The sequence below is a fragment of the Cavia porcellus genome, unplaced genomic scaffold (assembly GCF_034190915.1).
Source record: "Cavia porcellus strain 051 isolate PalLab524CR breed Dunkin Hartley unplaced genomic scaffold, mCavPor4.1 scaffold_2, whole genome shotgun sequence".
In the NCBI taxonomy this organism is placed as follows: Eukaryota; Metazoa; Chordata; class Mammalia; order Rodentia; family Caviidae; genus Cavia; species Cavia porcellus.
The window spans coordinates 75,150,545-75,166,499 of NW_026947485.1; the positions used below are offsets into that span (position 1 = coordinate 75,150,545).

The 15,955-nt window shown below is 40.0% G+C and overlaps 1 protein-coding gene across 4 annotated transcripts in view; it reads left to right on the forward strand.

The window, feature by feature from the left end:
- Wnt8b (Wnt family member 8B) overlaps positions 1-15,955 on the forward strand; it is a 58,763-nt gene that overhangs the window by 26,049 nt on the left and 16,759 nt on the right. For 3 of the 4 annotated variants that reach the window (XM_063243951.1, XM_063243970.1, XM_063243959.1), the window contains exon 3: positions 8,946-9,019. In XM_063243951.1, the coding sequence (XP_063100021.1) occupies positions 8,952-9,019 (68 nt within the window). In that variant the 5' untranslated portion in view covers positions 8,946-8,951. Of the gene's footprint in view, positions 1-8,606; positions 9,020-15,955 lie in introns of those variants that run through there. The other variant, XM_003474956.5, reaches the window with a different exon arrangement.

Here is a 15,955-nt window from a genome sequence, read left to right on the forward strand (position 1 = left end):
AAGCGTGTGGTCATGAGTTCAATCCCTGGTACTGGTAAAAATACAAAAAAAAAAAAGTATGTGGTAATCATGATTCCCCATTATATTGCTTTGAAGCCTTATAATGTTTTCATTCATTAGCTGGAATGGTTTTATTCTGGGTTGTTTGATTTTATTGTCTGTGATGGTATGAACAGCTATTTTGAAGAAAACAAGACATTATAATAGCTAGTGCTGATCTAATATCATTTTGTTTTGAAGCCCCACCAAGCTTTTGCTCTGTCTCCATCAGTTTTGTCATGTTGTATCTTATTAGATTTTTATTATATGTGATAGTATAAACAAAATTTTTTATGGACAAGGAGATAATATAGTAACCATTGTTCATTTTCTGTTAGTTGGTTCTGAATACCCTGTTATTCTCTTGAATAGTTTTACACTGTCTTGTTATGTTTGATAGTATAGTATATGAAGGTATTCTCAATTATTTCAAGGAAAGAGACACTAGGGTAGCTACTGTAATGTCAGGTTGTCTTGTGGTGAAACACAATGTTGCTTAAATTGTTCTGTTCTGACCTGTGTTGTTATGTCCTCTTTTATCTTAATCTTTTTTTAAAAATAAAAAAAGATTGAGTAAAATTGACAAACCCTAATCCAATCTTATCAAAGTAAGGAAAGAAAAGACTCAAATCCATGCTATTAGGAATAAAAAGAGTGAAATCACAATGGACCCTGCAGATCAGAAAATCATCTATATGAACTTGGAAAACTTATGTTCTAATAAAATGGAAAACAGAAAAAATAGACGATTCCTAGATACATGTGAATTACCAAAGTTTGATCAAGATATAATAATTTTAAAAATTTTATTTTTAAATTTTAAATTTTAAAATATAACCCAATATCAATAATATCAATAAATGAAATTGAAGATTTAATTCAAAATCTGTCAACAAAGAAAAGCCCAGGCCCTGACAGTTTTACTACTGAATTCTATGAGAAATTTAGAGAAGAACTAACACCACTACTTCTCAAACTCTTTAATGAAATTGAAAGGAAAGCAGTATTCCCAAATTCATTCCTGGGAGCAAGCATTACCCTGATACTAAAACCAGAGAAGGACCCAACTAAGAAATAGAATTACAGGCCAATCTCCCTAATGAACATTGATGCAAAAATCCTCAATAAGATATTGGCAAAGAGACTGCAACAAATCAAGAAGATTGTACACTATGATCAAGTGAGATTCATTCCAGGAATGCAAGGATGGGTTCAACATACAAAAATCCATAAATGTAACGTACCATATTAACAGGGCCAAGGACAAAAATCATCTGATCATCTTAATAGATGCAAAAAAAGCTTTTGACAGAGTCCAGCACCTATTCATGATAAAAACCCTACAGATAATTGGAATAGATCATCTTTATCTCAATCTAATAAAAGCCATCTAAGACAAATGAACAGCCAACATCATACTAAATGGACAAAAGGTGAAAGCTTTCTCTCTAAAATCAGGAACAGTACAAGGAGGGGGGGGACAACAAGGTCCTACTCTTATTCAATATAGTCCTGGAAACTTTAGCTGGAGCAATTAGAGAAGAGAGAGGACTAAAAAGAATAAGGATAGGAAAGGAAGAAGTTAAAACTATTGTTATTTGCAGATGACGTGATCCTCTACTTTGAAGACCCCCAAAACACCACCAAAACACTTCTAGATTTAATAAGCAAATTCAGTAATGTAGCTGGTTACAAAGTCAGCACTCAAAAATCAATAGCCTTCCTGTACACAAATAACAAACTCACTAAGAGAAAAATCAGAGACACAATACCTTTTACAATAGAATCCAAAATTTGAAATATCTAGGAACAAACCTAACAAAGCATGTGAAAGACTTCTACATTGCAAACTATAGTAGAAAAAGATTGAAGAGGACATAAGGAAATGGAGAGATATCCTGTGCTCTTGGGTAGGAAGAACCAATATAGTGAAAATGGCCATACTTCCAAGCTGTTATACAGATTCAGTATAATTCCAGTCAAAATTCTAATAGCATATCTCATAATTAGAGAAAATAATCTTAAAATTCATTTGAAAGCAGAAGAGACCTAGAATACTAAAGGCAATGGCAACAAAGACAAGACAGGAGCATCACAATCCTGACTTGAAATTATACTATAAAGCTACTATGATAAAAAAAAAAACAGTATGGTACTAGGGGAAAAACAGATCCAAAGATCAATGGAACAGATTAGAAGGTGCAGAAAAAAACTCCAGACCCACTAAGCCACCTTATGTTGACAAAGGAGCCAAACACATTCAGAAGAAAGATAGCCTCTTTAATAAATGATGCTGGAAAAACTGGCTCTGCAGATGTCAAAGATTAAATTGGACCCATATCTTTCACCATGTACTAAGCTAAAATCAGAATGGATCAAAGAGCTTAATATTAAAACATAAACATTAAATCTGCTGGAAGATAGAATAAGTAAAACTCTTGAAGACATTAATGTAGGCAAAGACTATGGACAAAACCCTGATTGCACAGGAAGTATCACAAAGAATTAACAACTGGGATCTCACTGTACTGAAAAGTTTTTGCACAGCAAGAGAAGCCACCGACAAAGTGAAGAGACAACGTACAATGTGGGGGAAAATGTTTGGCAGTTGTTCCTCAAAGGATTACTATCGAGAACATATAAAGAACTCAAAAAAATCAGTCCTCCCAGATTTAAAGACCCTATCCAAAAATGGGCATCTGAGATGAATACACACTTCTCAGATGAAGAAATATGAACAGCAAATAAATATGTGAAAAATGTTCAACATCACTGGTCATTTGAGAGATGCAAATTAAAACAACACTGAGATTCCACCTCACCCCAGAAAGAATGGCCAGTATCAAGAAATCAACCCATAACAAATGCTCGAGTGGCTGTGGGGAAAAAGGAACCCTTCTCTGCTGTTGGTAGGAATTCAGACTGAAGCAACCACTATGGAAATCAATGTGGAGATTCCTCAAAAAAACTAGGATTGGAGGTCCCATTCAACCCAGCTATTCCCCTTCTAGGTATCTTCCCAAAAGAATTAAAAACATCATACCACAGCTATATATGTGCACCCATCTTTATAGCTGCACAATTTGTAATAGGTATGTCTTGGAAACAACCTAAATGCCCATTAACTTAGGAATGGATAAAAAAGATGTGATATTTTTCTGCAAAGGAGTACTATTCAGCCACGAAGAAGGATAAACTGGACACTTATATAGGTAAATGGACGCAACTTGAGATCATACTCATTAGTGAAATAAATAAGACACATGTGTAAACATATTGTCTCATTGTGAGAAGCTGAAAGAAACAACATGTGTACATATATACACACATATATAAAATAGTTAAGATATTTATACTAGTAATTTCCTTGAGTTCACTGAAGAAAAAGATTTGTGCCAGTATCATTTGGAAAACTGAATATAGATGTCTTGTGCTCTGGGTGAATGATTTGGGGAAAACAATATGCGATGTTTGTACCATTGTTGCCCCAGTTGACTTGTTTTGAAATTTTGTCTTTTTCTTCTTCCTCTTCTTCTTCTTCTTCTTCTTCTTCTTCCTCTTCTTCTTCTTCTTCTTCTTCTTCTTCTTCTTCTTCTTCTTCTTCTTCTTCTTCTTCTTCTTCTTCCTCTTCTTTTTGAAAAAAATTCAATTTGATAAGTGAAAACAATGTCTCATAGTTTTGATCTGTGGTGGGTGTGAGTGCTGTTTGCACGTGCTGGGAATTAATGTCAGAGCTTGCACACTGAGCTACAGCCCCACTCTTTTTTTGAGACAAGATCTCACTAAGTCACTAACTTGCCCAGATTGGGCTCAAACTTACAATCTTTCTGCTTCGGTATCCCAGAGTTCTGGGATTACAAGCACATATCACCATGTTCACCCTAAAATTTCCTTTCTGTCACAGGTTGGAAAACCTGGCCTGGGGACACAGCTCAGTAGTGTAGCATGTGCCTGGAAAGTGCAAGGTTCTGAGTTCATTTCTGGACCAAAAACAAACAAAAAAGTAACACAATTAAAAATCTTCCATTTTTGAATATTTGTAGTTTTGCCTTTCGAAGATCCCATTCCTAAGAATTGGCCATTTTGGGGGGCTGTTGTGATTTTTTGAGACAGGGTCTCATTATGTAGCCCAGGCTGGCGTTGAACTCTTGGCTACCTCCTCTCTTCACCCCCAAGTCCTGGGGTTTGCCACCACACTTGACAAATTCCCTATTTTTAAAATCTGAGGTAGGGTCTCAGTATGTTGCCCAGGCAGGTTTCCAAGTCCCAGAATCAAGTGACTCTCCCATCTCAGCCTCCCCAGTAGCTGGGATCCAAATAGCTGGGATTATGGGTACATAGTGCCAACCTGTCGGAACTGTTTTGTGTTGTTTTGTTTCTGAGACAGTGTCTTGCTCTGTAGTCCAAGCTGGAATTATCCTCTTTTTTTCTTAATAATTATACATTTTTAAATTGGATTTTTCTTCATCCTACTGGTTTATAATAGTAACTTTGTGTAATTAAAGACACTTATTTTTAACATATATGTTGAACATATTTCTATTTGTTTTGCTTAAAGTGTGTTTTTGGATGCCTGATTAAATTTAACTCCTGCTTGTATACCTAAGCATGGTGTCACAGCCTATAATCCAGGCACTCAGGAGGCTGACACCAGAAGACTGCTGCAAGTTCAAGGCCAGCTTAGTGAGTTCAAGGCTATTCTAAACTACGTGACAAGACCCTGTCTCAGGACAAACAAAAATATGCTTGTATCTAGATATCAATCATCCTTGGGTTGACTTTAGTACCAATTTTTTTTTTTAAATTCTGGAGAACAAGTACATACTAACAAGTCAGTCTTGAACACTTAGAGTCTGAAATGCCAAGCTAATCTTTGGCCACTGCCCTCATTCAGCCTGCATCTTCCTTCACCCAGATCTCTGCAACTGGACTAAGTTGCCTCTGCCTCTGGTCTCACGCTCATGTAAGCCATCTTTTCATCACTGCCAAAGTACAGCAAAGTACAGCCTCTAGTCTACAGTGTTATGTCGCACACTTGTTTCCAGTTTAACTCATGGTGACAAAATCCAACTCCTCAGCGCGGTCTTCATGCCTCCACCCTGTGTAACTTTCCCAGCTTCTTGCACACTCAGTGCCACAGAGCAGCCACTGTGGCCTGGTTATGGTTCTCCAAAAGCACACCACATCTTCATAGGCAGGAGTAATTCTGCTGTGCCCTGACTGTGGAGCCCCTTTCTTTTCCATCACTGCTGATGAACTCGTATTTAAGTTCTTCTCTTTAAACTCAACCAAATCTTGGCACTTCCCTGGAAGCTTCTCGGCTTCTCTCCATTCCGGCTGCTTCCACGCTGTCACAGGCTCCACGCATCTCCCCCCTGTCACTTCTGAGCCTCCTTCTGTCTGTCCTTCCAGGAGACCATGAATGTGGTGGCAGCCTTCACTGGTGCTTCAGATCTTCTTGGTTTTGTTCTGTTTGTTTTTGTGGTGCTGAGGACTGAACATACAGCCTTGCATTACTAGGCTTGCACAGTGCCCTAAGCTGCATCCCAGCCGCATAATTCAGCATCTTACACAGAGTAGATGCATCACAAAGCATTTAGTTTTCAGTAATTAAATATACAGACAAATTAACATTTCTATATTCCTTAAGAAAAGCACAACAAAAACACTATCAAACTCTTCAAGATTAAGCAATGTAATATCAGGGCATTAATAATAATTTAAAAGAATTCCATTTCTAGAAATATTGCTTTTCTTCTCTGTGCCTTAATTTCCACACTTTGAGATCTAAAATAACATTACCAAGTAAACACCTTCAGAAAATAAACTAAGACTGAGACAGCAGGATCACGTTGAGCTGAAGGCCAGGCCAGGATGCATAGTAACACCATGTCTCAAAAAATAAAACAAAATATACAAAAAAGGACGATAAACTAGTGTTACAGCTTGTGTTTAGATGCCCCCCAAATTCTCATACAGTCATAGCTAGAGCTTTTTCAGATCAGGCTGAGTCTAGAGTGAGTGACATCAGAATTGATTCATGATGCAGTGCTAGGATCAAAGGTGCTAGGATGAAAAGAATGAGTGCTACCCACCCTAAGTAGCCTGGATAATATTTAAGGGATAGAAAGAGCTGTGGCCACTTCTGCCCACCATGAACTGTTTCTCCTCTGAAATGCCCCTCTGCCATACCAATCCTGCACTGGAGCCAGCCGGTTATAGACTAAAACTTCTACAAACTGTAAACTGTAAATAGAGGGTGCCAGCTATTTTGTCTCAGCAATGAAGAAAAGAACTAAGAAATGCTAAGACCACTAGGATAGAAAAAAATTAAGAAATTTGGTTGCAAAGTGTTTCCACACATAAGTTGTTGGTATAAAATCCCAGAAGGTCTAAGAATATCTTATTTTTGAAGATCTACACTTGTAAAAGTGATTGAATAGTGTACTATGGCTCATTCTTGGAGGAATGATTCAAAGGTAGTTTATTGTTAGGTAGAACTGCTAATTTGAAGGCACCATGAAATTCCAAACATAGGATTTGGAGATGATGAGAGGAAATTAAAGGGTTATAAAATTGAAAACAAAATACAGTAGAACTGTGGTTCTACTTCTAACCTTTGTACCTAACCCAATGAAATGGACACTTGTTTCTATTATTTATTCTCCAGTATCAAAGTGATTGAAATGGCAATAATTAAATCAAAATTGAAAAACCTAAAAGATTTTCAGTTCCTTCATTAAGCTGAACACAGCCTAAATGTTTAACAAAATATTAAAATTACTTGCATACCTGAAAGTTTATACTATCCCAGTCTTCTTTTTTTTTTTTTTTTTTTTTTTTTTTTTTGGTCTTTTTCATTTTTATCAGTACCAGGGATTGAACTCATGATTGCCTGCTTGCAAGGCAGGCGCTTATGCCACTGAGCTAAATCCCCAGCCCCACTATCCCAGTCTTTAACAGAGACAGAGAAAGAGAGAGACAAAGAAAGAGACAGAAAGAGGAGATTGATTTTTAGGCCCTAATATAGAAAGCTACATATAACTATATTATTAAGTGAATAAAAGTATTTGCAAAATATAATCTATTTAACCTCATTTCTATAAACATGTTTATACACATATTTATCTATACATATTAAAAACTTGAAATTTATCAGTTGCTCAGGGGAGAAAGAGTGCTCTCAGTATATTCTTGGCATGTTAAAGATTTTATAATGAGATTTATTAATTTTGGATAAAACAATAAAAATATTAATTTTTACTCTGTGGAATAAATTCTAGGAGAATGGGATATTACTCCAAGGAACTCATTTTATTTTTTAATTTTAATTGGTATATTTTAACCAGCTCTTTCTTTTCACACAAACATTGTCCCAATCTGCCCAACCTCCTACAGCTTCCTCCATCTCCCAGGAATTCTCTGGTCAAGTAAGTGTTGAGAAACTTTCTGAAACACCTTCCCTTCCAAAGACTCAGCTTTGAGGCTGGGCTCCATCTGTGCCCGCCATTCAGCAGGCAGAGGCTGCAGACCCAGAACCCTTAATCACAGGCTCACAGCTGACTGAACCCTTCTTATGACAAGGCCAGGAAGCCCAGGAAGGAAGTGGTCTGGAGGACTCCAACTGGACAGCAAAGTCACCCAGTTAAAATGCTGAGGGCACAGCCCCTGCCCCACCTGGCTGAGTAACCGAGACAAAGAAACAGTTTAACCACTACGTTCTGGCTTGGGCTGGCAGAGCAGATATGGCCAGAGAGGATTCTGGAGCAACACGAAGAGATCAAACCTGGGGAGCCATTAGGAATTAAAATAAAAGATGCAGACACATAGAAGTAAGTTCTGTGCCCTCAGAGGAGCACCCACACGGTGGCAGCATGACCTTTCCTCCCAGGTCAGTGGAAGGGACACATAAGTGTGAGAAGTGGCCTCAGGTGCCCTCCTGTTTCCATGGTGGGTGTTCGAGTGAGTGGGATTCTGAGAGCATTATATTCTGACTTTTGAAATGTCACCCCTTATTTGAAACCCAAGTGCCACTTTCTCCAGAACATTTTCCCTAAATAAACCTGAATGATATATGTGCCATTTGAATCAATGTAATAGTTTATTAAACTACATCCTTTCATCACCTCCTTACTAGACGACAAGCACCCTTAAGGAAGAAATCATGTTTTGGTTTGTAATATTTTCCACAACACCTGGTATGAGACTGAGAATGTCACACATCTTCAGTAAATAATTGATTGAAGGAAAAGTTGAAAGGAAGAAACCATCAGGCTTCTTAAAGTTTCCTAACATTCTTCCCAATTTAGACCATATATACCTGCCCTTGTTCTCAAATCACAGGGCCTCAGCTTCACCTCGACCTGGTATCTTTTCCAAGCAAAGCTATCCTGAATGCAAATTCAGTCTCAAAGCACCACAAAGAATGATCAAGAAAGCACAATTCCCTCTTTGGGTACCAGGCTCTTTCTGTTTGTGTGTATGGGGGGGGGGGTTGTGATGTGGTGGGTGGAGAGGAGAGAGAGGAAAGAGAGACTGCAGGCAGTGATTATGTGGAAGGGATTTGTTATGTCCCCCCCACCTTCTTTGTCCTCTGTCTCCTCGTCCCCTTCTGCATTTGTCTGGGAGGATCCTGGAGTGTTCTTTTGATCGACTCAATCTTTCTCTGGCACTTGAGTTCTGATTGGCTGAAGGACTTGGGGCGAAAAAACTTTAATTAAGTAGATAATCTCTTTTTTGGACGTTTGGCAGCTCCATTTCACCTCCCCTTAACTCTGTTTGGGATCACTTACACACCAAGGAAGTCGGGCTGAAGGAGAATTCCATCCCCCTGCCACTGAGGAGAATACTTCCCATCTTCTGTCTCCCAATTTCTCAGGAGTTTTTTTTTTTTTTCTGTTTCTCAGAAGATTATGTTTCTTATGAAGCCTTCCGTGTGCATCTTTCTTTTCACCTGTGTCTTCCAACTCAGCCACCCCTGGTGAGTAACCCGGACTGCTACCTGGGCCTGGGAAGAGGTCAGGGTATATTATTCATGGGACAAACTCATTTTCATTTCCAGAAATGAGGAGGCCTTGAGATTTCTCCCACGAAAAACCATCCTATGGAACAGGCTCCTCCTAAGTCAATGGCTGGTTTCAGTAAATTTTTAGGACTCTTGCCAATGAAAGGCGTAGATTAGAAGATGAGAGGGTCCTTTTATGAATTATAATATTCCAAGTGATTTTTGGAGAAATGGATAGGAAACCCGTGTACCAAATCCTGATATCAGCATTGTGGACAAGAGGAAGTGCTTTAAAATAATTTTAGTATGTGCTCAAGGTAAATGCTGGAGACAAAATGTGATTTTCACTTTCCAACTTAATTCCAATTTCTTCAGAATACTTTAAGTAACTGTTTATGTTGTCACTTCCTAGACAGTGAAAATATATTTGAACTACCAAATTGGTATTGGGCAAACAAACATGCGTGAAATAAAACATTTTAAAAATCTAAACCTTTATAAATGTATTTAATTTATTTAAAACTGTTTTAAAGTCCTCAGACAATGAGACAGTGTGAAGATATGAAAGTGTTTTTGCAAACTATGAACCATTGCTTAAGCCATAGGTACTCTTTCCTTCCTCAGTTAGCTCTTAGAAACTACATACACTATCTACATACACGTCGCAATTAATGAGCAGGCACACAATAACAACCAGAAGCACGACATGTGAGAGGCATGTTTCTGGAGTGTTTGGAGTTTCCCTTCCAGTTCACATACAAGTTCAGCCTTTCACATCAGTTCTCACTTGGACCATCCACCTAAGCAACATGCAAATACAAGTGCTTCGTAAAATGTCCAGGAAGCTAGCAGAAAAATTCTTTTGCTGAAATAAGCTTCCAGTGGTACTGAGGGCATATTCTTATCTTAACCATCTTTATTAGAGGGTTGATTGCAGAATAATGTCAACTTGGTAAGCCAACTGTAAGAAAATGCAATAATTTGCAACATTTCCAGAAGCATAAAATAACTGATAAATGTTTAAGAGTCATTCTAATTGAATATTTCAACCTTGAAAAAAGCTCTCTTCTCTCACCCTCATGAGAACAAAAAGACAAAAGGGACAGGCAATTTCAGAGCATTTCTACTGATGCTCACGGTATTCTTCAGCTGACTCAGTATCAGCAAAAGGGAAACACGAGATTCCTTCCCCAGTCACCAGGGCAGTGTGAAGAATTGCTCTACAAAATACCTTTCCCGTGCGTTCCCTTCCCTGCTGGAGGGGTCACGTTCACTTCATTCCCGTCCTGACACAGCCACCCTGAAAGGTGGCCGGGCTGCTTGTCTGTCCAAATTCAAGTGTCTGGATTCAAAAAGAAAAAAGAAAAAGATGTGAAAGAAGCTCTAATTTAGAGACGAGGTCTCAGAACTCCCTCTTGCCTTGCCTGAGTTGGAGCAGAAAATGTGCAAATTTCCTGTGTAATGCAATTAGATTTTAATTGCTTTTTCTTGTAAGTCTCAATTTGAATTAAACATTTGTACTTTGCACAAGATTATTTCTTGGTAGCAACTGAAATGTGAGTTTCAAATTTAACACTAAGTCTTGGTTATTCTTATAATGAAACAATCAAGGTTTTGCATAAGGTCATCTCTTTGTGTCTGCAGAAAGTTTGACCAACTACAGACTTTAAGATGTTGCTCTTAATACTTCATTATCAACCTTTTATGTGAGGACCTCAAAAGCCTTTAACCATAGAGAACCATGGTTTCTGCTGGGCTGTTCAGCGTAGGCCTGCCTGAAATTGCTGCCTAAAAGAGTCCAGCAATAGCAATCCCTGAGCTTTAAAGGGAGTGGATAATGATGACATTCACCCACAATATGTGGTTCACTGAGCGATTCAGTGCAAGATTTATTATTATTACAATTGATAGAAGAATTTGCCACAGTTTCTTAATGGTAGGATACTTCTGAGGATTATCCTTTGTAACTTGAAAAAAATCTTTCCTTTGTTTTTCTTAATCTTTATGGCTCCTAAAAAAATAGGATGGGGGATCCATGAAACAGCCAAGAAGATGGTAACGGTTAGAATGTGGTCAGAGATGACCCACGTGATTTTCACTTGCAATACACATACTGGTCTGGAGTGGACAGGGCTGTATGTGATGTTTTTCCTGGAACACTGAGCCCATTTTACTTGAAATGGTGTCTTACAATGCTAGAGATCTTACCCAGCTCTCTCTCTTGCTCTCTCTCTCTCTGTTTCTGTCTCTGCCTGTCTCTATCTGTCTGTCTCTCTCTCTCTGTCTCTGTCTCTGTCTCTGTCTCCAAGTCAGAGAGACGTAATAGGATGTGGAGGTAATCTATGCCTCATTCTTGTTCCCTCTTTTCTTTCCAAAGAGTGTATCAAGGGTTTCAAACAGGGTCAGTTTCTCTTCTGCAGTAGAGCAAAAATTTGTCTGAAATGTTTGGATTTTTAAGGCAATGTTTGAAAATCCTCACTGGTTTGGCTGTCAGTATTTAGGTTGAGTAATCTGTCTACAGATATTGAAATTTTATCTGATAAGAACATGCTAGAGACTTGATTAGTGAAGGAGTTTTTGGCTGTGTTGATTGCAGTGCCAGAGAAGCACCCAGAATCTTCTGCACGCTAAACAAATGCTCACTGCTGTGCCCCAGCACGGGGGTCAGTCATCCTAGGCAGGTCTTTACATCCATGTTCCCTCCAAGTACTACTTGTAGATAAAACTATTGCTCTCCATATATACCTGCTACTCTTTTCAGATGCGTGTGGTGAGTGGCAAAATGTGAATTCATTTAAAATTATCAAATTCATAAGTTTTTTCATGTAAATGTTTACTGCAGATATTAAAAGAGTAAGTTCAAGCAAGTGATAGTCCACTAAATTCGCCCCTTTAGTAAAGAATTCTCCTTCTCAAAGAGGCTGTGGTCTCTAAAATTAGGGGGAAAAGATGTGAGAGGTTACTTTGGAATTTGGAGAACAGTAGACCAATGTAAAAGATGACTCATCTAATGACATCCTGGGTCCGTTAGAACCGAGGCGAGCCTGGAAATGAAAGGCAAGAGTGGGCCTGAGAGGAACAAGAGAAGCAGTGGCCTGCAGCCAGGCAGCCAGGACTCAGGGCCGGACCAGGGCAGCTCTGACCCTGGTCTCTGTTCCTCCCATCCTGGGAGACATAAAGACTAATTAACAAAACCAGTTCAGCTTTGCCTATGAAACTGTTGTGTAAGTGATGCTCTGAGGCACATCCTCTCTCTCTCTCTCTGTGTGTGTGTGTGTGTGTGTGTGTGTGTGTGTGTGTGTGTGAGAGAGAGAGAGAGAGAGAGAGAGAGAGAGAGAGAGAGATACTATGACATACAGCGGTATCTCCAATTTGCGATGCTCCACAGAGAGAAACAGCACTGGAAAAGGGAGCAGAAGCAAAGGAGTTTTGATCCAAATACTTCCTCTTCCATGGAGATTACTCTTTTCTTTTTCCCAGCTGGACATTGGTTTAAAGTCAGCTCTGTATCCGGTAATACTATTCTTCCATGGGTTTAAAATAAAATTCATTTATATGAGGCTCAAAGGACTCATTTCTATTTCTATCGAAAAAGTCAAAGAGAATTCATATGACTTAGAGAGTGAGATCAAGACAGTTTTACTTAGGACAAATCCAATTTTTCTGAAAAGAGACTTTTCTTCCTAAGCAGAGGATCAGGTCCTTTCCTGGGTGAGCAATTGGGAGAAAAACTCCCAGCTTGGTTCCCATCAACAGTGCCACCCCTTGCCTCTCATCTGAAATACACCTAGACCCCGTAGGCTCTCTGTCCACTCTGAGGACATTCTGCAGTCTCATTAGGAGCCAGACTTCTGCTGTTTGCTTTTCTCAGTCTGTACTGTAATCCTCACTATTGACAGTATCACTTCTGCGGATGCTTCTTAGGTGAGAGCTTTTACTGGGCCAACAAAAAACCAGACACAGGGACTCACTTAAACTCACCACTATCTGACCAGACCAAGACATCCTTCTACATAAGTCATGTCCCCAATTCCACGGTCCTCTGGTGCCAGCACATAATGAGGCGATGTCACAGGGTCCCAATGGGACTCCATAAGAGGGTTGATTGCTCAGTCTTTCTATCCAATTCCATGAATAAAATTCTTCTCTTCTGCAGGCCACATGTAAACCACCTGCATAAGGAGGCGTTTCCCTGCCATTGGTAACTGTGGCTTCCCTTTGCTGTCACAAACCTCAGTTCCTTTCCTGCACCCGGGCTCTTCAGGCCCATCCTGTCCACCTGGGAAGGTTCCATTTCACATGGAGATCAGGGGAAGGAACAGCCCCCCACCCCCAGAGCTTGACAGGCACTTCCCTTCATCCAAGGTGGCCATGGAGCCCAGATTCATGTTTTGGGGTTGTTTTGTTTGGTTTTAAGTCTTGCATTATGAAAAACATCATTTTTTTTTTTTACAAAGACAGAGCAAACAGTTCTATAGTGAACCCCCTTAGCTTGGCTTCAGCCATTATCAATCGTGACAAATCATGGTTCAGTGTTTTCAAATGTACTGTATTGTTCTCTTAGTTTAAGTCATCCAAACACTCCCGAGGCTGAGAACAGAAAGACAAGGGAGAAGAGGACTCTCCTTGCTGTCTGCGAGATCTGGGATGAGGAAGTAGGATGAATCTTGGGAAATGCACCACAGAGATGATTGCCCCTGGGGTGGAGGTGGGGAATCAGATTACAAATTAGCCTAGGAAGGTGAGTTATTGGATTACAGGTTTGAGTTTCTTTCTGCTTCAGCAGTAGTTGGTTAGCAAAGGTGACAGAAACTGTTGGATGGAAAGGATGAAGACAGAAATTTTTACTATCCCATTTGTTCCAATAGGTACTGAGAATGCTATGAAAAGGTCAAAGCCTGCTGATTTTGTCGACCTTGAACTGCCCCAGATGCTTTACAAGATAATTCTTAGGGTTGCCCTGCACACCCCACTCCTGATACAGAAATAAACCGGTATTCAACCATCAGTGCAATGGGGAACATGTATTCTCAAAAGTCGACAATACAGGATCTGAGGAAATGAAATTCCCTGCCTCCATAGAGACTGTGGGAGCCAGGTCCTTGAAGCCAGGCTTCGCAGAAGCTTGCACTGCTCCTTAGCAGCTTTCACTGAGGGACCTCACCGCCCTGACAGGGAGTGAAGCAGTTTGTTCTCAGCTAGCGCCTTCATTTAAATGCTAAGTGCTGAAATGCCTTTCTGTAGCTCAGTGTTTCTCAGTAGAGTTGGTATAATACACAAAGAATGAAGGAAATAAGGGCAAGGAAAGACATCCCATAGTTCTGGAAATATTCTGAAATACAGATACCACATCCCTTTCAGAAGAAAAGGCTATCCCTGGAAAATGGACCACTCACTTGGGAAAGATCTGCCCGAAAGGACTCTGCAGAGATCTGTGTTGCATGGTGGTCCCAGGGGTATTTCTGAGTCTCTGTCAATGGTTGGTAAAGGCTGGCTCTGAGATGAGGTGGGACTTTAATAGACTGTTAAGGTAAAGACTGTTATAAAATGGACATACCTCATAAGCTTTTCTTTTTTAGCTAACTGATTTACAAGATTTTTTCATATATTAGTGTACTTCATTATTATATAGAAAGTTCACATACATAAGGCATTAATTACGCCTGAATTATGTGCGGGGGGGGGGGATTCCCTTGGAAGAGAGAGTTTGAATCAGTGTGCTACACAGGGGACCATGACCCAGAGCCTCACATGGCTCCGCCTCCCTTTACATGCGTTTTGGAAAAGCCTTCCAGGTCAGTCTCCATCACTGTCTCCATTCTCTCCTCTGTTTCCTCTGGGGTCCACACTAACTGCTTTCCCGTCCTAATTCTACACTCTTGGAGGCTGAGCTTCCTGGCACTCCAGAAAATCTTTGCTGATACCTGTTCTCCTAGACATTTTGCCATGTAGGCACGAATTGTCTTTGGAAATCTGAATGCTGACTTCTCTTTCCTGCAAGATTTTACATGTCTGCACCTTCTGTGTCCTGCTCCCTTTGCCCAGATACACAAGAAAAGGCCTGTTGGGCATGAGGGCACACACCTTAATCCCAGCATTCGGAAAGCTGAGGCAGGAGGATTGCTGCAAGTTCAAGGCCAGCCTGGGCTACATAGTGAGACCCTGTCGGGAGGGGGGGCCTAATTTCAATTATTTGTAATTTACAATGGATCACAATCAATCACGATGTTCACTCACAGTAAAAATCTTTTATTTTTTGTATCAGGAATCAAACTTAGGATTGTACTTGCTAGGTAACTGCCTTAGCCACAGAGCCATATCCCTGGCCCATTGCTGTTGGGATTTTTGTGTTGTTGATGTCGTCGTTTTTTTTTTTTTTTTTTTTTTTTTTTTTTTTTTTTTTTACTTGTTTTGAGTCAGTGTCACCATGTAGTTCAGACTAATCTTGAACTTACTACAGAGCCTAAGCTGGTTTCAAACTCTCGGCAATTCTCCCCGCTCAGCCTCCCAAGGGCTGGGAGTACAGCCCAGCACCACTACATGTGGCCATTAACAGAAATTTTGCCTTTAATGAAAACTCTTTCTCAATGTACTGTGGGTTGCTCCCAGTTTAAACACCTTGGGAATCACAGGGAAGGGCAGTGAAGAAAACTTTTGGGAACCCAGGATTCGGCTTCACAGTTATCCATTCCATGAGACCCTCCAACTGTGTAATTTGTGTGTGTGTGTGTGTGTGTGTGTGTGTGTGTGTGTGCGCGCACGCACACAGCTGTGAGCATGCATGTGCTCCTGCAGTCCTGGAGGACAGAAGTACCTGAAATCTCACAGGTCTGGCTCCAGGCTCTGTAGGCCAGGCATGGTTAGGGCTCTGAGGAGCTCTATGGGCTCAGATGGATTGTGAGAGAAAGTTGC